Consider the following 24703-nt stretch of genomic DNA (forward strand, 5'->3'; position numbering starts at 1 on the left):
ATCAATTCAGAAGTTTTGAGGTATTCGTTTATATTTTTAAATATGGCTTTAAAATATTTAAGAATATTTCAAATATTAATAAATTTCAAACTAAACAGCTTTTATATTCATACGTCTTTTAAATGGGTAACCACAAGTAGGTTTAAAAATGTATTTATTGGGGGTAAAACTACCTAGTAAGTAGTGAAAGCAAACCATCTGACATTATGATCAACGTACATTGAAGAACAGAGAATACCAAATCACGGTTGGCTTGAAAGCCAATCAATGAACTCGAAGTCCGAAACTAGCAACGATTTGCTGGGCAAATGAAAAGCTGGCCTAAACGCTCAACTGTGGCCAATGTACAAATTTGTGCACATGTTTGACTGGCAGACAGCGCTAATTAAACCACACGGTTGGCAGCTATGGCGGCGAGCAGGGTCCAAAAACCAGGACATTAAAACTGATATAAGGCCCTGGAAAATCAAAGGAGCATGGCCAACAATCCCCAACACACACACACAAACACAGAAGCCGGCGTTGTTTCAACTTGCAAGCCATTAACTGCTTTGTTTGCCCGAGGGTAGTGGCTGGGGAAAATGGCTGGAAAAATTGGGAGGTGGCACCTTCATTGTATAATGGAGGGACGCTGCCTAAATGCAGCCCCGTGTCCTGTAAGTGACACGTAGAGACAATCGAATTGTGATTTGCCAGCGGGCGGAAAGGTAAGGATCTGGGGCGCTCCGTGTCCATGGACCACTCTGTCAAAGTGGCAGGGCCATCCAGTAGCCGTCTGCTGCTCCACTTCCTTCGACTGCTTTTGGCCATTAAGTGGCGCACGTGTTTGGCCCACGCCACTGTCCTTCACTTCACTTTACTCCACACCACTTCACTCCACGCAATTCGGAGCTGGCCAAACGCACAGGTGTCTCCAGTGTGGAGTATTTCATATCCGTTACGAACTCGTTCTTTATAACTGGGAAAATTCCCCTCAAGAGTACACTATTGGTTCATCAATACCCTTTTTTCCAAAAGTGCACATCTTTATCATAATAAAAAATTTTTTCCGACCCCATACCAAATATAATGGTTGCTTATATTATATTATATTAAATAATCAAAATTACTACATCAAATACACAACACTTTCTTGCCTACATTTATACTAGAAGCGTATTTACACGTTATACAATTTCATGAAGCAATCTAGTGAAAGCTGTGATGAATTAAAAGTGGAGGGCAATAAAATAAGACTGAAGGCGACAAGCTTGTCAAAATAATTACTTAGGCAGTCATATGGAAACGGAGTTCATCCCCAAGATCCAGGATACAGTAATTTTTGGAAGTCACTAAAAGAACATTGAGCCCCTCCTCCGCTGCTCGGTTGTTTGGGCCAACTTCCCGTGGTAGTTGCGCTGTTAATTTTGTATGGTGCCGTCATAAAGGACAATCTTGGAGATTTGTAAAAAAGTTACCACGAAATAAGAGCGAGCAACAACTGTGACAATCTACATAAAAGAGCTACTCGCAGACTTCCTCAACATTTTCCCGCCCCCGTATCGTCATCATTGCTTTATTTTTCGCCCTCCACTCTTGGGTTGAAGAAACTTTCTGTGTGTGTGTCGAGTGAAATAAAAGCTGAAAGTAAGGACGAGGAAATCCTCGCAGCTGTCCTGGCAACCGACGCACATTTCTCTCTGTCATATATCATAGATTTGTGCGGCGTTTTCCCAGCAGCCCCTCAGTGGTCAGTCAGTGTTGTGCCCCTACGCTTTTCCGGCTCTTCCTTCAGGGGGAAGTTTTTCTTACTGTTGTCTCTTATCCGAGTAATAAACTTAAATTGTTATTTTACCTTGAAAGCGCCACAAAAAGATTTACGGTCGTCTTGGCACCTACTCACAACCCCCTCACCTTTCTTTCTTTGTGGTTCTGGTAGCATTTTTATGCTCATTACTCCGCATTTCAGGTCCTTACTTTACCTATCCTTTCTCTTTTCCATTTACAACAGAACACGTCTTTAAGTTGGCTAGGCTTCCGTTTCTGGCAGAAAGCTTATTTTGATTTTCATTTGCTTGCTTGTTGTTGTCTCGTATTTATTAGGCTTTATATTGTGATGTCTAGAAAATGTGCAGACAATTTATACATTTGCACAAGCCAGAAAAAAGGAAAAATAAAGTCCGAGTTCGAAGCTTGGGATTTTCGGTGATTTAGACCTAGGGTCTAAGATCTCATTGGGGTAAGCTTTTTGCAGAACTTTAAAGAGCATAGTACTTATACTCCTATGCTGGTAACTCGTAGATCTAAAAAATATATATGATTCGATTTAAGGCATAATATACGTTAAAGGAATTCCTTTCACCAACATAAAATGTAATAAAATACCATATTAGTGGCAAGAACTAGGTACTAACAAAATTTCCGAATCATTGGAAATAACTGGCAATTTAGGCCTTTTTTATGAGAAGTTACATTAGTTGCATCTGATGTATCTTGATGGTTTCGACTTTGTACACTTGGACTTCACTCCAATAAATGAATTTAAAAATAAGCTTGCAACGCCACTTCAGTCAATGCCTCATTATTATCGCATTACTGGCGACAAAGTTGGCTCGCGATGTTGCATACTTTTGTGGCCACGGCTGTCAGCGCGGCTTGGCTGTTCGCATTATTAATTAAATGCAAAATGTTTACACTAATAATTTCAGCATGAATTTTCCGCCCCCAAATGGCGGGGAATATCGCAACGGAAGGAGCCATAAATTTCGCCTTTGCCGCGTGGCAAGATGTGCGTTGCAAGTCGCGAGTTGCAGCGGCCACAAATTGTGAGTTATCTTGGGGCCCCAGAACGGCATCCTCCTCAGTGGTTAAGGTTGTTCTTGTTGTCGCTGCATGCAAACACATTAAATTAAATTATTGCCACTGGTCGGCTGCGTCCCTGCTCCCTTGCATCCCAGCATCCATGCTCCTCCGTTGTCCTTGTCGCTGTCGTTATTGTCCTCGCCTTAGTTCAGCTTGTCGTCTGGCTTGTAGGGCTTTTGCCATTGAAATAAGCGGGAAGTGGGAAATGTGGGTTGTCCTATGCTAAACGGGGAGCTCATTTTACGCTTTTCGGCTGGGACGCGTTTCATTAGGCATTTACGCATTGGGAGAAGGACACGAACGCGGACAAGGACAAGACGGATTGTTCCGAAGGGACGTATTACAAACTATCTTGCTGCAATCCTTTGGCTGCCCAAAAACTGCGAGCGGCCTGGGTGTAAGATGCAATAGAATTATATTAAAGTTGAAAATGCTTTGAGGAGTTACAAAGTAGAAAACAGATTATTCGCAATTTAAATTTAATGAATATGAAAATGATTCAAAGGTTGTACACTTTTGTTTTACTTGTTCGTAAGAGCTTCATTCTTTTATTCTTACTTTAAGTAACCGTAAACATTTAAGTACGAGCTTGGCATAATAAAAAAGGTACAACTGGTCTTACAATGATTTTAGAGCCAAACTTAACTCATCACAAATTAAACTCATCCAATTAATGCATAATTTTAAAAGCACTTTTTGTAGTTGCTTAATTTACTGCTAAACCCTTGGTCTCATTTTCAGTTAACGCTCAAGGGTTTTTGTGTGTGCTCATTATCTGTGGCTGACAACATACAACATTTTTAATAGCCGCGAAATGCAGCCGTTAACAAAGACACACACTCCGCTTTCTGGAACACTTTTTATGGCCAATGTAATTTGGTTGGCGCTCAGTCGTGCGAATCGCTGACTTTGGTCACTCCTTCACTTGGACTTGCGAAGAGGAAAATTCGTTGCAAGCTTTTGACGAAGCAACGCATTAGCAACTTTTACCAGCTTTTCATGCGTTTGAGGGCGCACCATTAGCAACTTGACTTTGGTGACTCAAAAGCATTTTAATGAGCCACCAGTTGAGGAGAGAGTTCCTTGTGTTTTTGTTTTTATTACCGCTCATGCCAAGCAGCAATTTCGGCAGGAAAAATGCAAATTTTTCTTGAGTGACCGTCGCACAAGTTGCATATTCATGGCAGAAATAAAAACCGTAATGCATTTGCGTGCAGGAATTCCTTTGCATATTACATGCTGACCGAGTCAGCGGTAAAGCAAAAATATGTGCAACATAAATTTACTCAACACAGAAATGCACTTTGCCAGGAGTGCGATGAAAAACCGATCAAAGTACTTCTCACTCTGGACTAAGTCTCGGTCAAGCTCGATGGAAAATAAACAAGAGTTGGCGAGTAGGTCCGAGAATCTCACGATACGGAGTTGAGAAAGTTGGGAAGGAAAAGTAAAAAAAACAACACTCTCGACAAAACGTAATGAAAATTGTACATCTGCAGACGCAGCTAAGAAAACATTGGATGGCTGAGCAGAAGTGGGTTAATTTGCCAAAGGATATGGGGTCATATATGTGTGCATTGGCCCACTCACATAATTGCCAAGCGTGCAAAGTTTCATTGTTATGAGCGTTCTGCCTTTTGCTGGCAAAGTTTCCCTTCGGAGGAAAATGGAAAACCGAGCCACTGAAGGGCGAAAGCTTTTTGCAATTTAAAGCGTTCTGTTCAGCCTTCCCTATCCCGGCTAAACACAATACAATCGCAGGAAGTAAGCTTCGACCCAGGACAGGACATTCCGGCGCCGGCAGATCGGCAAAAAGGGATAAAGAGGTAAAGGACCATATGAGAGAGATATTCCCATATGGGAGGCTAAAAGTTATTAACTGGTAAAAGTTCTGCTGAATTGGAAATTCACCTGTTTTACTTATCCAAATAATTGGAGTAAATGTGAAATACGCACTCGCACCTTTCCCGAAACCATTTCCTGACCGTTCTCAAACTTCTTAGCAAAATAGTTCAAAATAGCACTTTAAAGACAGTGAAAAAATAGAGCTTAAATATACTTTTACTTCGAGCATATTTTGAAAAACGTGCAAACGTTGCAGTCGTGATATGATTTTTCATCCTAGGAAATTTGCCGAAACTCTGATTTACCGCGTGCCACTTTCGATATGGCGGCTGTCAGTGTCAGCGTTGCATTGAGAGGATCTAAGGACTAATTAGTAATTTATTTTTAGCATTGGCCGCATATTGAGTTTTTGCACAAAACTTAATTCACATTGGCAGCGTCGGCAGTTGAGGGTCTCGAGTGCTGCAAATGGCCGCCAACATGCAATTAATTGTGTCATTTTAGCCATTAACCAGACAGTTGAGCAGTAACCCAATTTGTTCGCCTGATTGTCGGCGGAAGGTTGTGGAAGGATGGCTGTGGCGTGGCGGCCACTTGACCGCCCCTAATGGCCATGGTCGGCAGGCAATATTAGAGGGGACTGCCAAGGCAACGCGAATGGGTTCCTTGTGTGTCAGTTTGCAATTAAAACGCCCCTAAAATGAAAGTATACATATATAGTCTGAGTTTGCGAGGAGCAAAATGAATGTAGGACAGGGCAGTAGGGTCTTAAGGTTCCTGCCAACTCCTGCCATATGTCTTGATATGTCACTTGTCATGCATAATGAACAAGTCCTGTGCTGCGTACCTTTTTTATGTGCTCACAACTTGCATGCTAAATGGGATTGCTCTCGAGATAAAAGGCTGACGAGTCGATGCGGAAGAACATACGCAAAAATACACGAACAAATTATTGCGATAAAATGGAATCCCAAATTAGCTTCTAAAATATATTTTAGGGCGTTTTTAATGGTAAATGAATTTTCCAGCTTTCCATCTAAGAGCATACCCATAAAGCTGAAGTCAACGTTATAATGCCTGAAAAAGGAGGGAAAACGTTTCTTTCTACTTTTAAATGTATCTAGCAATGGCATGGTAATCTTTTCATTAACATTGGCCTTGTCAAATCTGATTAACAAGAACTATTTTGGCTAAGCACATTTTGTAATAGTTCATAATCTCCAACTTTTGAATGCTCAAAGCAGACATACTGGTCATGCATAACCATTTGGCCGCATACTGTGACCAATGTTTGTTGATGATGCCCACGATGGCAATAATATTCGATTGCCACATTTGACTCACAGGCAAGGTAATTATATTACAGAAGGACACATTGTTATTGTATTTAAACGCTAATAAAGACCAAATTAAACCGAAAATCATAACAAAAGACTTTGGTTAAATGGAAAATAATTCGCAATTTCTAAGAGTCTAATGCTCTCTGAAGTTGAATGTTTCTCAAGGCATCTCCCAAAGAGCCTCAAATTGTAATCTAACTACATAAGTTGGTTTGCCTTCTGTGGTTGTCATCAGTTCTATTCAACTTCTGCTCAGTAGGATAGCTATATTTTTACATATTCATGTGTTTTATACCTTGCCCCGCATTCCCTGTTTTCACCCAGAGCTCTTTGAACTCCTCGACATGCATTTAGTTATCTTCATGTTTTACCCTTCTTCCTTACATAATACAAACAAATTGAAAGAAATTTATCCACCGAACTACTGAACCGGTTATAATACCCCTTACTCGTAAAGTTCCTGGATTTATATAAAGGTTTGTGACAATCAGAAGTGGAAAGTATAAATATTCCTGATCAGGACTACTAGCCGATCTAGTCATGTTATGGGCTATAGATAAGACAAGTTAATGCAATTTTTTTAGGAAGCCTGCCTGAAATACTTAAAAGAACTGTCATGCCCAGACTTTCGAAAAACCGTTCAATTTATTTCCATTTTTAAATTTTAATTTATTTTAATAAGCTTCAAAACTCTCTTTTTGGTTTTTCGAGTGTACCCTACAATATTTGGAATATAAAGTTATTTGTATGGCTTTTGCATTAATATTTTGTCAATCGACGCCTTAGTCTGTTATTGCAAGTTACATGCCTTGCTGGTCTGTATTTATTTCTATTTCCAATTTATTTCGAATACAAAGTATATGTATTAAGGCGATTACTTAGCTTTAATCTTTTACTTAAGCCCGAGGACGAATTTCCATACATCGATATAGGTTGCGGTGAGACTTTACTCATTTGCCACCCGGTTTTTCCCTTCTCATTAAACTGGCCAAAGGGGATTTTAGCACTGAAGGACGATGACAGCTGGTGCCATGGATAAAATGGACAGGACATTATCTGGCGAGGATATCTGCATGCAATTGTGACTTCTCTTTTGGGCGACGCAACTCCTTCCCGGCCATAATTTGATCGTTAAAATGGGCAACGCCGCCTTTGCATCGTTTGGCAGCTGCAATTAAATGTCCCTTTTACGATTGTGCAGAGATGCAGCCGACGTAATGAAATTAACAACGGCTTTTCTTTTTCATTTCCTCTGGCACTGATAAACGATCGTTAGCTCTTCCCTTCCTCCTCCGGCGGTATCCCTTGGGGCCTTAAAACGCCACTTAAGTGTAAAGTAAAACTGCCCATAAAGCTCGTTAAATCGCCAAGAAATAAGCATATGGTACATGTGCGCGAAAGTCTTTTTCGTTGAAATATTTTCCTGGATGGATTCCTTGCATGACAGCAACAAGGACCGCGATGAAGTCCTTAAGCGGTTCGTGAGTGCGTCCATGTTTGGGCGTTACCGTCAACCAAAACGATTGTGGATGGAGGGACAATTTAAGTGCCCAACGGGGGATTTAAATTACTGTGGCGCCTTAACTGAAATTAATTTCAACAAAAGTTTCACACGTGCATATTTCGGTACTTAATTACAGTAGGTAGTGTCTCTTTTAAATTGGGGCTTACTGGTGTTTTTTGTCCACCATTTAGGTGACACTAATTATTGATAATACATATATTATTGATAACATATATATAAAGCTTTTGCTTTATTTACATTTATGTAGCTCCAGAGGGTTCAGAGAAAGGACGCGCACTTCTGGAGTGCAGCTCTCCATATTTAAATAGGATTTCCAATATATCCACATATCTCCCCTTTTCTTATAATCACTTAGACACACACCCTTTCACCTGTAACCACCTGCGTTTCCGGGTCACTAGACTGCCCACAGGTGGCGCTTTAATTTGCACCTTTCAGCGGCGCCGGATCGCTGTCATCGCCGCTGGCCTCGCCCCAAAGTCATCCGGGAAGGCAGCTTGGAGGCTAAGAGCGCCACTGTGTCAGTGGGACCCCCAGGAACACGCCGGGCACACGAGGGCTAAGAGGCAAGGTGGTTCAGGAAGACTCCTGTGCGCCTGGGAGTAATTAACACTGCGACGCTGGCTGCCACTGAGTAAACAATGGCCAACGGAGCCGCAGTTGTTAATTACGCCAACAATACGCTGCAGTGAGGGGCGGACAAAAAAGGGGCGTGGCAAGCATAAGGCCAAGCCTAAGGAGCGGGAAAAATTAAACACGGGAAGTGCAAATTACCGTTTGGAGGAAGCTCACACAAGAAGCAGCCAAATGAGGAAGAGAGCTCTCGGCAAGCTTGAGTATCAGTGTGTGGAAGATTTTTATACTTTTAAGAAGCTATTCGTGAAATGTTTTCAAGTATTTAATAGGATTAGCATAAATAAGTATATTTCCAACCCCTTATAAATCATTTTAAATACGCCCAACGACTCTTTCAATCTTACATTTTCCCAAAGAGCTGAAGCTTAAAAACTTTTCCAAAACGTGTAAAACCTTCCAGTCGTATTAAAAATACTCCTGACCATCAAGACCTGGAGGAAGCCAACGAATATCATGGACAAAAATTGGGCCCACGACCACTTGTTGACCATGGAGTAGGTGGATTCGGACACGTTGCGATCCCTGGCCTCGCTCGCTCGAATAAAGTCCTGCGTTTGACGCGATCTCATGAGGTTCACATGGATCTTGCCCATGTAGCTATCGATGCCAGTATAGGCCACATCAAAGTGGTAGTCGGTTAACATTTCCTGGCGAAGATCACGCAATTCCCGCTCTTCTCGGTCGGCCGGAGCTACTTCAAGGGTAAACGAAACGATCTTTTGGTTAAAAGTGCTGATGGTATTATCGAAGCAAAACTTATAAGAACCAGTTTCGTTAGCCTGCATGCTGTGTTTGCCCATTTCCCTTTTGATTTCGTTTATCAGAAGCCGACGACTCGGATCCATAAGATTAAAATTGATGTGTGTCTCGCCGAGACCTCCGTGTATCACCTGATAGTCGATTTTAATGTTCTCGGTGGTGGCAATCGGCTGATAAAAGCACTCCTGTCGACCAGCTTCCGCGAATATAGTCAGTTGTTTGTTGTGCGGCTCGGCGTTGGAAAATTTTGGATCCAACAGCAGCAGCAACTGCAGCAGCAACTGCAGCAGCCAAATAACACGAGCGATTCGGAACATTTTCCGACGCTTTTCCAAATTTACGACTCTAATTGTTCGACTGGTTGGCGTTCGGTTGCCTATTTTACAGTCCGTCCGTATTTAGGGATGTGAAGGGACTAGCCTGCTCGGTGAGGAAAGAAAACATTTGAAGAAAATCTGCATTTTATAATTTAATATATATAATTTATAATACATAATTATAATATAATTTAATATTAGGTTTCTCTTCATTTTAATATATTTTTGAACAGAACGTATCATTTTTGAAACATACGACTAACATTATAATAGAAAATGTATTTCTTTTGAATTTTTTAGAATATTTTTGAACGAACAACACTGAGTTTTACTTATGCTGCGCTTTTCTGCAGTGCATTGCCACATGGCCTTTGGAGGAGCATAGTGTGAGCGAATAGTGCTAAATGCAGCTTTTAATAGCCAGCACCAATTGCCGCCAGCCCCCCTCGCAATTCCATACCATATCACCCCTTATATCGCCCCCACCCACTAGACTGGCAAAACTAAAAGCAACAGCATCAAAAGGAATATGAATTGAGGTCGATGTGTAAATATTTGTCAACGGTAATGGAAATTTATGCTACCGTTGCTGCTGATGCTGCCAATGGTGGGTGGGCGGTGGCTGGTGGAAATGGCAGTGGGCGTGGCACTGGAATGGGCGGCGTGGCGAGTCGAGCGCTTTCATTTTTTTAAAAACTGTCGGCGACGCGGCATGAGACAAAAAGTACGCTAAAATGTGTAACAGTATCGATGAAAATTGTATACTCTTTAAGTACTTCAAGAATTAGTTGGCCATTAATATTATTACTAATTTAAAATATTGATAATATATTATTTCTATAATTTTAATATTCATATATTCAGTCCATAGCTTTGTTGATAAATATAAGAGGCTTAGCTTTGTAAGAGTATGAGTATAGCACCTCCTGGAGTTTTGTAAGAGCAAAATATGGTATAAAAAGGAGCGAAACCAACAAATGCTTGCGTTTGGGCAGGGATACTTTACAAATAGACACACACACACAGGACTCATGAAAGAGGTATGAATTGGTATGTGTAGTTGCATTTGTTTGCTTCAGAGTTTTCCTCTTTAAGCCTTTCCGCTGCTATTCCCATTTTCCCTTCATTCAAAGTTCGTTTTATTGTAGTCCAACATATTTTCTATACACACGAGCAGCCACATCAATTAAATTCGATTTGAAACGTTAAATTTAAAGGAACTAGTTTCCCTCCTAAGTCTTTATTGTATTCATTACACGTATACACGTATAAATGTCTGACTTGTATTTAACTTACGAGTTTCATATATTTGAATATGCCTATTTCAGTTTATTTCCTAATGCCGCTTTATTTTGTTTGGTAGGCTCTGGTTGCATTAGAACTTTAACTGCCATACGCCACTTCACTTTTAGCTATTTACTTAAAAAAGTGCGATGAGCGCACAGCAGGCTGTGAACTACCCCCCCTCTCCAGTGCGAGCCAGCAGTAATATTTTTTTTTTAGAAAGCAAAAAAATGCATTCGCGACGACGCCCAAATGCCAGAGGCTGGAATACACAGTCAAAGCATGAAGGCTGCACACAGGACGCATAAAAAATGTTGCCTGGGGTCGACTGCAGGTGATGGCAGTTAGAAAAAGCTGGCTGGCAATATCAGGACTAGAAAATAGGAAGAGAGTTACACGGAAAGAATCCTTTTACTTAATTGGAAAGGGAAAAATATGATATTCACAAATTTTGTATTTTTTACCATAATTTTGAAAAGATATATCTGCTTAATATATAATTGGTAAACATGCTTGTTTGTTTTTTTTCCATTTAATTTAAGAGCTACTAATGTGGAACATGCTTAGAAGGAGGGAATACGTACTTTATCGTTTTTTTTTCACTGTAGATTCTGCGGGGTGTCTTACAGCGTGAAATGTGGAAGGCGTCGGCAGCTGCAAAGTAGCCGACACCGGAGTCTGAATCATTGGAGCGCACTTGTGTGCGTTGCGTGTGCCTCTGTGTGTGAGGGAATGTGTTTGTGGGTGTGTGTGTGCGTGTTGCTTTAGTTGATTGTTTGCTGGGGGCGCGCCAGGTGTGGGGGCGTTCCTGAGGGCGTGGCAGGTGGATGAAGATCAAAACCCTGCTGTCGAGGAAGCCAATTTAATTTGATGAAATTAAGATGGCGATAAAAAGATGAGGGCGACGAAAGAAGTAAGCTAAGCTTGGGGAATCTTTAAGGTAGCTATTGAAAAAGTATGTGTTGAGTTTTGTAAGAATCCATAAGCTATCAAATTATTAAGCAGCTACAAGCGTAGATTACCCAGTTAATAGTCCTTGATTTTGAACTATTTAATATATTTCTTATTTATTAATAATTTAATGCATTTTTAAGAATGCGTGTTCTTAGTCTCATCTCATCTCACATTACTAATTTTCGGAATATTCTTAATCCATTCTACCCATTAATTTTGATTAATCTTCTATTTGCTACAGTCCGTGGCGTTTGTTTACCCCATCAAATCAGAGCAAGTCCTTGACAAATGCCACACCTACTCAGAGTTATGGGCTCGACTTTCCCAGTCGGTCATTCAGCTGTTGAGCGACTTCGGCTGATGGATGATGGCTCCGATCCTGGGCCAGAATAAATTGACCCCAAAAATTGCGAAGGTCAGCCACAGAGATGGCTCATGAATTATTAAAGACACAACAACAGCCAGTTGACCCTAATCCTCAAAACGGCTGCTGCCAATGATTGCAAAATGCTAAGCCAAATGGAACTAAATTCTGTGGAAGAAGCCTTGTGCGAGCCCCAAAATTTTGAACGAAAGAAAACCAAACCGCAAATTCGCCCAGAAAGATGTTTTGACAATTTCCATGGCGAGGGGTAAATTCCTTGACCAACTCCATTGAGTATTTCTAGGTTCTTCTGCAAGTAGCACTTTAAATTAATGAACTGAGATTAAGCAAGACAAATTGTTGTGGAGCCTGGAGCTTCTGAAAATTTTCTTTAGGGGCAAATTGTTTTTCGGTCTCGCAAATATATTAATTTGTATTTTGTGCCTGCCTCTCTTCGCTGCGCCCCAACCGCCAATAAATCTACAATTTATTGTTATTGATATTTGTGTAAGCAACTTTTGCAGGCCCCACAATTAAGAATTTAAGGGGCAGAAAATTGAATGAATTTTCGAAGAAGAAAATCAGTTGACAAGCTGGTAAAATTTATAGTACCTGCAGGAAGACATGCAAAAAATATACAGCCACTTTCACTTGCGGCCCCAGAGCAGGAACTCCGAATCTCATGTGGAAAATGCAGTCAATGAAATGGTTTCCCCATATATTTGTGTTCTCTCCTTTGGTCGGAAGCCAAGCAAATATTCATTGAATTTTCTAGTAACAAACGACAAGTTGTCAGTCAGTCGATGCATTGGAAAAACAGAGCCATTTCCAGGGAAAATTTATTGCCCCAATGTCGGACAGGGAAACTCATCAACTCAGGTTCCCAAGTGAGACAGGCCGGGAATTATGCCATTAGATGTTTGATTTCCTTTTTTCCTTGTTTAGTTTGGTTTTGTTGGTCAAGCGAGCAGTTCAAATAAATAAGCAATTTCCGACGACAACTTGAACAAGCATAAAATGCAATGAAGCAACAACTTTCCACCGGCGAAGGAGGAAACGTGAAGGCAAGGACATTGGTGCAGCTTTGGAAAAGCTCTCCAAAGTGCTTCTTAACTAAGCTTAAAAGCAATGCCAACGGCCACAGAGGCAACTTCGATTTGGTGTGGAAATTGCAGTTCACTCTTAGATTTCCCCATCCCCCTGAATTCCACCGTTTCACAACCCGGCATGGCTTTCCTTGACAACTTTTCAGCTGTTATTTGTTTTTATTGCTGTTGTGGCCCGTTGAAGTGTGACAAAGTCGCCATCGTTGCGGCTATTAGTTGACTTCAAAGGTGGCCCGAAGGTAGCAGGAAGTGCTTGTAAGGACCCAGTCGAAGGAGAGCGCAGCTGCAACTGGGTTTATACCGAGCTGGACAAAGGAACTGGGTTCTAAGCATTCTGTTGATCTGTCAAGTCCCATTGAGTTTATTATCTGTAAATCTGCCGATGGAGTGAAAACTTAAATGCTTTAGGAGTAAGATAAATGGAATCACAATCGAATATAAGCGATGGCATTCGGTGCCTTTGTTTATTTCATGTCTGTTGTTTTATTTAATTTGCTCTGAGCCCAAAGCTACACTATGAGCTGGTAAGATAGATTCAGCTTATGAGTACAGTTTAGCTTTGGACTTAAAATATTCCCTAACACTTTCCCCATTGACCCATAACCAACAATTGTGTGTTCCGTTCCCCTGAGTTTCGACTTAGGATACCTTTAGCTAATTCAATTACAGCCAAACATTAGCAATAAGAACATTTGGGGTGTAAGCCTTAAAACACCTACAGACTCATCGCATAAACGGGCCCGGATGAAGCACCAAGCGGAGCAAGGGAAATGAGCGGAAGGACTAAAACATCAACTAAGCTCATTTGTGGCCGCAGTTATCCGCAAGTGGCTGCCCAGGAAGCCGCTGAAATCCTTGGCCACCGAAGCGCAACAAAGCCGCGACATCCTTTTCACCTGCTTTCGACTTCGATGGCGAAAGTTTCACATTTCTCGGCACTGTCATCATTTGTGGTTAATTTTGTCCCGCTGCCTGCGCTTATCCTTTGCCAACTGTCACAACTTGGCGACAGGAGCGGAGTAAAAAGTTGCACTTCGGGCTCCAAGGACTCGGCTAAGGATGCACTGGAACAATGGAAGCTACAACTTCAGAGAGAAGCGTAAATTAGATTATTAATACCCATATAATGTTACTCATAAATGAGTTGCATTTTTAAACATAGTTACTAAACGACCAGTTCACATTAAAAACATTTCACATATCATTTGAAATTGCTTTTTACCACGTATTTTTCCTTAGTGTTACTACGACATTTCTATTATCCTGAAACGAGTACGGAGTATGGAACGGGAAGGACACTGCAGCACACTGTCTGTACTCTTTTTATTCCCCTAATTTCCGACGCTTCTCCCCATTTCCCCCGCCTTTCTTTTGCGCTAATTGGGGACACCGAAAATCTATAAACAGTCCTGGCAGTTCCGCAGTCCTTATCGCTGTCCTTGTACTTGGTCTTTCGGCTTTCTGTGTGAGTCCCTCCGCCCCGTTTAACGTGCGTCCTTAAGCACAATAAATCTGTTTATCTCCGGCAAATGTCCTGCGCTCCTCTTAAATCGGGAGTCCTTGTTGGTCTGCTTAAAAGTTAACCTGGCCGGCGATAAAAAGTTTCCCTTTGCCGCTGTTTGTGGTTTTCTCTCCGTTGTCCTCGGTGTGCTGGCAGGCAAAATTTGTTAGCTATTTGTGCGGCATTATCCTTGCTGCAAGGAGTCGGGGAACGGAATGGACACTGAAAAGTGAACCCTCCACATGGTAGCATCAATCATCGACGGGGAAATTAAATTGCACTTCGGCTTACCTCAACCCAAGACTGTGTAACAACAGCCAAACAAAAGGTACAGGAGAGATAAGATCGATACAAACTGAGTCCACATCGCAATACCCTTTATATACGAACGCTTTAAATTTAGTGCATTCGACTGTTTTTAATTTTGAATCAAAAGTTTTAAATATAACCAAATCGTTTAAAGTAAAATGATATGTTACATTTTTAAAACTTTCGCTACTATTTTTCAAGGCATATAAAAATACTTGTTTTGTTGCTCATTGAGATGTGATTTATTTGGATGGATCAAATTTAATCTTGCTAAAGCAAAACGGAGCTCTACATCCTTCAACTATAATCGCTAAAAAAAAGTTTATTTTCGTAAAGTTTCTCAACTTGTACCGGTCATAAAAACTCACCAATAAAGTAAAGAATATAAGCACGACTCATATTGTTTCAAGATGTAAATGAACTGTACATTAAACGTTTGCATCTTTAAAACCTAGTTTTGAAACCTATTTTTTATCAATACATTATAACTAGAAAATTTTAATTTAAACACTGAAATTGCTACCGTTTCTAAATGTCAGCCTTATTATGAAGCCATGCAAAAATTAAAATAAGAAAAGTATTACTGAAAAATCACAGTAGTATTGTGTAATAATTTTGGTTGCTGATACTTGTATAGTAAATCTTAAACGATTGGACTTGCTGTTTTAACGAAAGGGTATTTTTTGGGTGAAGCATTAGCAATGATAAAATCTAACAAAAGGAAATAGACCAAAAAGTGATGAACACCTGCCCCAACTGAAAGCCAAAGAAATGTCTTTGCCATTGTCCATTTTCCACAGGCTTTACTTTTCGGTTAGGACCACAACCGTCTACCGAAACGAGCCTTTTGTGGCCTGAGTTCCTAAATTTTTCCCTCGCATTTGCACTTTGCAGACGCACTGCGGTCATTTGCAAGACCTGGCAACATTCTCCACCACCTGTGCCATCAATTGCCCCCGCAAAATGGCAAAACAATCAACAAGCAGCGCGACGGGTGTTTGGCCCGAACAAGATTTCGAGTGTCTAAGCCCACCTTCATATCCATACCATATCCGTACCACCACCACTTCAAAGCCCGATCGGCGTGCCTCTGCTAACCGCAACATATTGCGGCTAAGGAAGGCGAAATTGTTTGGCCAAAACTGCAGGAAAATAACTGCGAGCAAAAGACCGTCATGTTGGACTGAAAAATGTTATTAAATATTAATTTACCTTTCTAAGTAACTATTTAACTCAAAAAGCATAAAGGCGGGAAAAGTTATTAAATAATAATTTACCTTAAATAACACTAATGTTAAGATATAAAGGTCATATTACCCATAGCACATCATGTAAACTATTAAAGTATCAATATTTACCAGATAATCAAAGATACTAAACCAAAGATTTGTTGCGCTTAGCGTGACTAAAAAAATTTATCGACCCTTATGTAGCGAGTCTTTAAAAGCCTTTAACTAGTCTATTAAGCTTTTATAACCAACACTTCTCAACGTCCAAGCAAAATGTGTATCCGAGTCACTTTAATCGTTCTGGGTAAATATATGCTCATTAAAGTAATGCCGGAAACGTCTAATCATTATTTTTTCCATAGCAATCTATTTGTTCGTAAAAAAAACTCCACATAATACTGAAAAATGTAGTCCTTTGAATTGTATAAATGACGGTTAACCATATTATGACTATATACGATCAACACTTTTACAAGAATGTAATCTTCAAAGCAACAAAAAAGCTAAATTAAACAAAGCACATCCCCTAATATTGTAGTTAAATGTATAGATTATATTCTGATTTCTAATTTCTGATATTGTAGTTAATTGGAAAGGCAATAGTATGATTAAGAAATTTAAAAAGTCCTTGCATTGCTTAACCTACAAAATAAAATCTAACTTTGTATTGCCTCATTACCAAGGCATTTGCAACAAGCGTTTCGGGCCAACCTATTTGTACACGGCAATCTAAGCAAATCGTTTTGTCGAGCTTAATTTGCAGTTTGCCACCAAACGAGTGTCTAACCTGGAACCCAAGCTGGCGAGTAGTCCTTCGCACTCGGCTCCTCCTGGCCATCAAGGCTAATCCCAACTGACTTGGCTGGAAAAGTTTCCGTTTGGCGCTTGCCACGACGGAAGGCGCCAAGGAAATTCGGTCAAAGGGAGTTTCGCTTGATGAAGAAGTCGTTGTCGGTGGGCGGTGGAACTCACACCTCTATCCACTTTGAAATCTCCATTGAGCTGTGGGCGGATGGGGAGTAAGCAGCCAAGTGTTGTTCTGCATTGTGTTTTGGCCATTCAAGAATTCCCGGAGCCAACTCCAAGTCTCGTTGGGCCCGGGCGCAATTGACAATAGTTTTGCACAAACTTCGAAAAGGCCAGTTGCACTTGACTGCCGGCAATGAATAAACAGGAGGTCCTGGGGCCGGAAGAGCGTGGCTCGAAAAGCGCGGAAAATCCAAATGAAAACAGCGCCAAGGAAAGCATTGGGTAATTGTAATTCCCGCTCTTACATAAATGCCAGTTAACCAGTTTGCCTTGTTGGGCAATTACTTTGGGCCTGGCGATGTAGCTTCTCCTGTTCACAAAACTTTCGTAATGAGTGAACACATTCATTTCCCATTTATATTTTCGACAGCCAAATGGCTTTCTAAAAGGGCAATCTTAACTGCGAATGCCACAATTGATTTACACAAATTTAATCAGCAGCGTATACACAGTAGGAAAAGTTCTACTGCCTATTATTGTAGATGGCTAAAAGAATATTAGTTTTATTTAAATGTATATGATAAAAATGATGAGCGACAATCTTTGTTACGAATCGACAATGTTATAAAAAAAACTTGTGAAACAAATGTAATATTTATAAAATAGTCATACCCAGTCAAACAATAGAACTATTATATTTTATCGGCAAGACCCATTGCGGATTTGCTTTTTAACCATGGCAATTTCGTGCCATAGGAGGACATTGGCCAGCCATTAGTACAATGTCTAAAAAATAAAGAATTTATTTATTAGTTTATTATTTAATTACAAATACGTACAACAAATAATAAAAAACCCTGCAATTTTCATATTGATTTATTCTAGCGATCTGCTTTTAGTAATGAGGTACCGATCTTCGGTATTTATAGATCAACAAAATTAGTTCCGGAACATTTTACATTATTAGTTATGAAATTCTGAAAAATGTCAAATGTCTTTTTAGTTTTTAAACGTTCCGTTCATTGTGCTATTAAATATTCATGTAGAAGTCATGTCAAATTTGGAAATGTATATTTTTTTAAAAATATAATGTATTATTTTATAACAGTAATAAATAAACTATATTTTCCTTTACTCATAGGGTACACCTTATTTCCAAAAGCAAAATCCAACGAATAGTTGAAAAAGTCATCATCTCTGCTTGAAATAGATTCCCTGCAAACAATTGAAATGAAGCAGCAGGACACTTAGACATAGCTTAGTTGCTCCCACTGTTTCAGCTGTTGCCGCGGAAAACTTTGAACATCAAGTGAAAAACAAGTGGACAGGCAGCTGTTGTTGACACCGCCCTTTTTTAGACGGGCGAAACTTTGCCTAAAATGGGTTGACACTTGCAGGATCCACTCCTGCAAAGGTAAAACAACAGCAAGCATGTTGCCGCTAGGTGGCGACACCGTGCAGTCAATTAAACGCAACAACATCTGCCGTAGATTTTGCATAACAACATGGCCAAAAAAAAGTGCTGAAAATCGGAGTAGTGTTATAGAGTCAATTGCCATAAATAGATAATGCTGTTCGAGCATAAAATCTTTGATCGACTGCTCAATGGTCCGATACTATTCAAAGCACCAATAAAGTGGATGAAAGGCACATTTTCCAAAAGGGAACTTAATATTTTCATTAAACCAAAAGCTTTGCTCTTGTTGTCAAATAATGATTAGAAAAAAACACAAATACTTAGTCTTTATTTAGTAGCTGATCATTTTTCTAACACCAAATTCGGAAATAAAAACCCCCGAATACATTCGAAATTATTGTGTTCTTACCGCGGTTTACCGCACCAGCTCAATAGCGCTGTACCCCAGAAACACACCAAGAAATCGGCATTGAAGCTAAACGGTTATAAGCCAATTTGAATTATAAGAACTATTGGTACCATTCGTCTAGACCGTGGGCTGTAAATGGCTGGCGCATGTGCTTGCTAAAATTCCAACTAATAAAATGGAGAAGAAAGAAGTTCAACATCATCGCAGTCAACAGGCGATGACAAAATCTCTATACGCCATTGGGATAGGTCTTCTGGGAAAGTCGGCGACCAACATGGGTTGTGTTAATACGAATTTAGAATCGGCAGGGAAGAGCTCCCCAACGAATTATAACCGAAATCGGTTCTACAACGAAAGGTTCGTTCCGATGGCCTCCGGAACTGTGCCTCCCGTTTCGGGCACTAACCATCATTCTAAGCATCAACAGCTCCTCCTCCAACAAGCTCCCAAGTGCACTGCCGATCTCAACGATAAACTAGTAAAAATCAATCGGCAAAACGCCAACAAGGAGCTATCCACCATGCAGGCAAAGGATGTGCAATCCGTTGATAAGAACGAAGAGGCCCTACAAGAATTGCAGGAGAGCATTCCGGAAATCAGCAAAATCTTCGATGTGCACTGTCGCATCGGCAGTGGAACCTTCAGTACAGTTCTCTTGGGAACACTGCAGCGGGAAAGAGGTCTCGTGGAAACCCAAAGGAGGAGATTCGCCATCAAACATCATAATCCCACAAATCATCCGGAGAGGATTCTTAGAGAGTTGGAGTGCATGTATCGCATTGGTGGAGTGGAAAATGTAATCGGAATTAATTGCTGCATTAGATATAACGACAACGTGGCCTTTGTCATGCCCTATATGACCCACGATCGCTTTCACGACATTTACAGAAGCCTGAATTTCCCAGAGATACGCGACTATCTGAGGAACTTGCTCATTGCGCTGCGACACGTTCACAAGTTCAATGTGATTCATCGGGACGTCAAGCCAAGTAACATTCTATATAACCGCAGGACCGGAAAGTTTTTACTCTGCGATTTCGGATTGGCTCAAAGGATAGCCGATGATGGTAGTGTAGTGCAGTCGAGTGATCGCAGCTCCCGGGAAGTATTGTCCTTTCTAAGGGACCTGGAGAATGGTAGAGGTGTGATGTTGACGGATGGCAATTCAGCACAAGCCGAGGCTGAGGATTATATGGCCCGTCGAAGGATGCGGGCTCTAGGTGGCGGTGGGAGCGTGGAACGTGCTGTGACTGGACCTCCGAGTACACAGAAACTACGCGAGCAAGCGGGCGGACATTTGACCAAAAAGGATGTGGCCAACCAGAGAGCTGACACCATGAGGCTGCTGAACCGCCTGCGACTCTTGAGCCCGAATGCGGATCCCAACAACTACGTGGTCTGCACGAACACCTCGATGAAGGAGATGCACGCTTCAAGGGCTGGAACCCCGGGATACAGACCCCCGGAGGTTTTGCTCCGATATCCCAAACAATCCACTGCGGTGGACGTGTGGGCGGCTGGCGTTATAATGCTCTCTTTGCTCTCTGGTCTTCATCCATTTTTCAAGGCCCCCCACGACTGCGGCGCCCTTGCTGAAATAATCAACCTATTTGGCGATATGCCAGTGCGGAAGACTGCCTTTCTGCTGGATAGGCTGATTTTGCTGGCGGAGAAGGTGAACACCTTGGATTTACGGAGGGTGTGCATGCGGTTTCGCCATGCGGACTTCTTCCTGGCCCCCGAAATACATCGTAAATATCGCAGGCCCGATGGTACCACCGAAATGTGCCGCAGCTGTGAGCAGCCCACGTTTAATTGCCTTTGCAGCAACAGCGGGCATAATTTGGAAAGGTACGATGGGCTAGATATATTTCCCGCCGTGGCCTACGACTTGTTGTCCCGCCTGCTGGAAGTTAATCCCCAAAAGCGTATCACCGCCGAGGAGGCCCTGAAGCATCCGTTCTTCAGCGATCAGCATCGCATTGCGACGGGAATACCGCTGCACCAGCAGCAGCATATAATGCAGCATCAGCAGCATATTATGCAGCATCAGCAGCACCTGAGATCCAGGGAGACACTTCCTTCGTCGGCGGCACGAACTCTAAAAGCATTCGTTTGCTATCCCATGGAAATGACTTCTACTGCGCCACAAGCAGCGGGTAACATCTGACTCTGATCTCCGATTTTCTGTGTGTGTATCCTGCCTTCTTTATAACCAGATTAAGAGGAAAAATGCATTCACCATGGCCACTTGTGGGCATCTTAAATTGTATTGTGCACAAACCAAAAAAAGAAAAATTTATATATAGAAGCTGCGAAATGTTCCCGAAATTAAAATCAAAAATAAATGGTATATTTGTTTATTTATTGTATTTATGTACGATGCATCTTAACCATTTGCTGTATCTTTCTTCTTCAATTATTTTTCTGCGTTTTAATTGTACCCTTTTGTTGCGCAGAAATGAAGGACAACGGGGAACAATGCTGTTAAGGGTAATATAAATCAATTTAAAATTAAAAAATAAATTAAGACATTCTTCATATTAATTTTTATTTGATGTATATATAAATAAGTATTTTTTAGTCGATAAACGCTATATAGAGCCCATATTTATCATTGAATTCTGACAGGCCATCTTCTGTCGACTTTCATTTTCTTTTACGAATGTCGTAATCTATTTCTGCCTTCAAATGATCTAGTGACAATCAGGTTTCCTTTTATTTAATATTTTCCCGACAGCCATTTTCTCGATTGGATTTTCTAAGGCCTGAACAGAGCAAAAATTTTCCCTTTGTCTTATCAATTTGCATTATTGACGCTTACAGCAAACATTATTTTGTTGTTGCACACAAAAAGGTTATGGGAATTTTCCCTTTCGGGTGAGTAATTTTTTCGTTTTACCATTTGTTTTTGTCCGTCAGCAGCAAAAAATTCATGGCTCACTGGGAATTATGTTGACAATTTCATTCTGTACCCCAGAAAAGAAATCAGATTTCTATCTGCTGGTTTGAATGTGTAAAAAGAAAAAATTTGGGGGTTCTGGCAAGTCACCAAGAAAGGAACTTCCAGCTGTCGACGTTGCAAAATAGTTTATTAAAAAGTTTTCCCTCCCTTTTTTATTGAACTGAAAAATTGTTGCGTCCAAAAGCATGCAGCAGTTTTTTCCGGAAAAGTCATATTCAGCGTATTTTATTGCATGCTTTTGTGCTGGCGGCTAAATGGTAGCAGCCGTTTATTTGACAGAGATTATAGAAATATTAAAACAACCCATATGCATTTAATTTTATAAATGAATACTTTTTCAAATACATTTTCGCTTATGGCGATCAACTTTGCTGGACAACGGAAAAAATGTATCTCCAAAACCATTGAAATCTGTCGCATGTAATAAAATAGGGGAATATGGCCTGCTGTTTAACATCTTCCGGCCTCTAGTATCCACTGTTCATCATTCCGCGGACAGGGGGCACAAAAGGCTTTTAGCCGCTTCGTTGGGGATCAACATGGCCAACTGGTTTGGCCAATAACAACTGCGCCACGGCAGTCACACCCACATACTGACACGCACACCGACACACCTATTCCTCACTCAGAGTCCAAGTGCACTGAAAAGACTTGAATCGGAACTGTAATTTAATATTAATCAAAAGTAAATATGACTACTATAAGAGATGATTCGATGAAAACTGTGTTAATCCTTTCCCTCTTACGGCTAGATGCCAAAAATGTACATGTGTGAAGGGTATACTATATTCATGTGTGCAAACGTACACTACGAGTATCCGAAATATTATCGCAGCTAAGAGTGATATAATCTATTTCTCTCTGTGCATTATCGCACTCAAGGATACACCTCACACGCCACGCAGACAAACACTGAGCCCCAGCTCCCCGCGGAGCCATAAACATTTCTAGTGCTGCACGGACCGCTCGACCACAAAAGCCGCGTGCGCAACTCACCGGACACAATGCGGCTTATCAACACGGATAAAAGGAGGAAAGGCGGGAAAAGCGGGAAAATACGGGAAGGCTACGGCAGAGCGGCATGAAAATGGCCGAGGATGGCGGAAAACTAAAGAGACGGCTCCCACAGCACCGCCGTTCCAGCCGGCTCCTCGCATCCCGTTTAGCGCTTTATGGCACATGATAGATTAGTCTGGCCACAGGTGCAACCAGTGCGGCTTTTTCGGTGGCTCCTGCTGGCTTCTCTGCTGCCCGGCCTGGAATCCCCCATCCGGATCCCTCACGCCCTGCCCGACACCCGATACTGCACTCGGTTTCCCAGCGATGGCGAAGCACGTAATTAAGTAATTAGAGGAGGCAGCCCAGCAAAAGCTGCACGGGATGATGTGTTGGATTGAAATTGTTGCAGTCGCTCAAAGTGAATACTTTACGGCCAGAGGCGGTATTTTTATACGCGCTACTCTCAAAATAAAGGGTATAGTGGATTAGTTAAGAGGGAGCGTTTACGAACCTATGAATTAAATATATTCTTGATCGGTCGATATGGCCATGTCCGTCCTTATGGTCGCTGTGCTCTCCACAACTTTAAACTTTAAGATTAATCTTGCAGATTCTACTAACGAGTTGTGCAAGTTTCTGATCGATGCCACACCCACCATAGCAAATAGTCCAAAAAGTGCTGCAGCTCCTATATTCAAATTCAAATATAAATATGTTTTACATATACTTCATTCAGAAATTGGCAAAAGATTAGGATAAGGATCTAAATCATTATTTTACAGTATAAGTAATTTGACAGTATTTCTCAGTTTAAAACTAGATTTTAATATCGGATAGCATCACATTTTTTAGTATTGAAAAATAGATTTACCAACACTTCAGCTGCAGCTGAAACTCGATAGTAAAATAGCACATAAATTCAAAGATATCGAAAAGATAAATCTTATTATGTATTCCTCTGCCACTTCTTTTTTTTCCTAGATATTTTTACTATTTAGAATGTAATATTATATATTTACTTTTACATGACACGCGACATCTACCTATATTTCCCTTAGCTGTAATGTAGGCAACACTTTAAAGGCGAAAAATGGAGAGCAAATACCGCAGGGTGCAATGTCCTGGAACCGCAAGCTCCGTTTGACTGTTGACTTCGTTCGAGGGCCCACTGCTGCCGTGCGCCACCCCCTTGCGCACCACCCCCTCCGGTGGCCAAACCCCTGCATCACCATTCATCTGTCTCAGTGGCGCATTTCTGCTGTCAGTTGAATGTTTGTTTGTCCGCCTGCCGCGCATTGTTTGTTTTCCGCATGCGTTGCACACGTCCTCCCATAACCGTCTCTTTCCCAATGATGTCACTGCTGCAGCATCACCAGCCCCGCAACACCCCTTGACGAGTGGGCGGGAAGGTGCGGAAAATGGAGCCACATCGATGATGATGATGATGACGATGCTAGAGCCAGAGCCACCAGCTGCTGACATCCTACGCTCGTGTCGGGTCACTAAATGAAGAATGATGGACACAAGGCGAGACAAAGATGGCACGACAAGGAGTAAGAGAGACGGCTAGAGGGGAATTCCCTGAATATTTTGTCATCTTCAAATGGGATTTATGCTGCACGGCACTAGTAGCAGCACGTTGGTGGCATCGTCATTCACCGCGGTCAGCATTTCTTCGTGGCACTCCTTGAACTTTAAAGTTAATTGGAAATTTTTAGCAATTTCCCTGGCTTTCCACCTATGATTTCCGTTGCTTGTTGTTGCCGGCCAAACGTAAAATTCGCTGTACAAAATATGGATTTATGTCAGCAGCAATAACAACAAGTGCAACAAAAGCAGTGAGTCACAACAATGTCATGCCAGCCACATAGCTGTCATTTTGCCCGCTCTTTTACACGTATGAAAAAGCTGAATTAAATTTGTTGAGGTTGCTT

General features: G+C 41.3%; 4 protein-coding genes across 5 annotated transcripts; 2 read left to right on the forward strand and 2 right to left on the reverse strand.

Moving 5' to 3' along the window:
• Positions 1-8434: 8434 nt before the first annotated feature.
• On the reverse strand, positions 8435-9335 carry LOC117146338 (transmembrane emp24 domain-containing protein 1). Its single transcript, XM_033312467.1, has one exon. It carries the CDS (start codon positions 9261-9263, stop codon positions 8553-8555), a length of 711 nt encoding a protein of 236 aa, XP_033168358.1. The 5' UTR covers positions 9264-9335; the 3' UTR covers positions 8435-8552.
• A 5598-nt stretch (positions 9336-14933) lies between these two features.
• Positions 14934-15190, reverse strand: LOC117150211. Of its 2 annotated transcripts, none has more exons than XM_033317008.1 (2): positions 15150-15180; positions 14934-15091 (listed from the first exon to the last, which is right to left on the reverse strand). In XM_033317008.1, exons 1-2 carry the CDS (start codon positions 15178-15180, stop codon positions 15024-15026), a joined length of 99 nt encoding a protein of 32 aa, XP_033172899.1. In that variant the 3' UTR covers positions 14934-15023. The 2 variants fall into 2 exon arrangements, 1 of the variants encoding a protein (XP_033172899.1); XR_004460748.1 differs by having other exon boundaries at positions 14996-15082; positions 15150-15190.
• A 1038-nt stretch (positions 15191-16228) lies between these two features.
• On the forward strand, positions 16229-16572 carry LOC117142381. Its single transcript, XM_033306324.1, has 2 exons — positions 16229-16314; positions 16373-16572. Exons 1-2 carry the CDS (start codon positions 16284-16286, stop codon positions 16447-16449), a joined length of 108 nt encoding a protein of 35 aa, XP_033162215.1. The 5' UTR covers positions 16229-16283; the 3' UTR covers positions 16450-16572.
• Positions 16573-18703: 2131 nt separating this feature from the next.
• Positions 18704-21158, forward strand: LOC117150737 (cell division cycle 7-related protein kinase). Its single transcript, XM_033317772.1, has one exon. The coding sequence runs from the start codon at positions 18981-18983 to the stop codon at positions 20973-20975; it is 1995 nt and encodes a 664-aa protein (XP_033173663.1). The 5' UTR covers positions 18704-18980; the 3' UTR covers positions 20976-21158.
• The last annotated feature ends 3545 nt before the right edge of the window (positions 21159-24703 follow it).

Source organism: Drosophila mauritiana, chromosome 2L (assembly GCF_004382145.1).
Source record: "Drosophila mauritiana strain mau12 chromosome 2L, ASM438214v1, whole genome shotgun sequence".
In the NCBI taxonomy this organism is placed as follows: Eukaryota; Metazoa; Arthropoda; class Insecta; order Diptera; family Drosophilidae; genus Drosophila; species Drosophila mauritiana.

What these genes read in the sequence shown, in the direction of transcription:
- LOC117150737 (XM_033317772.1), top strand. Translation starts at nt 18,981, where the DNA reads ATGGAGAAGAAAGAAGTTCAACATCATCGCAGTCAACAGGCGATGACA.
- LOC117146338 (XM_033312467.1), bottom strand. Translation starts at nt 9,263, where the DNA reads ATGTTCCGAATCGCTCGTGTTATTTGGCTGCTGCAGTTGCTGCTGCAG.
- LOC117150211 (XM_033317008.1), bottom strand. Translation starts at nt 15,180, where the DNA reads ATGAGTCGTGCTTATATTCTTTACTTTATTG. An exon ending in TTATATTCTTTACTTTATTG is followed by an intron (nt 15,092 to 15,149) that starts GTGAGTTTTTAT and finishes ACTTTTTTTTAG; the next exon opens with CGATTATAGTTGAAGGATGT.
- LOC117142381 (XM_033306324.1), top strand. Translation starts at nt 16,284, where the DNA reads ATGTGTATCCGAGTCACTTTAATCGTTCTGG. An exon ending in AGTCACTTTAATCGTTCTGG is followed by an intron (nt 16,315 to 16,372) that starts GTAAATATATGC and finishes TTTTTTCCATAG; the next exon opens with CAATCTATTTGTTCGTAAAA.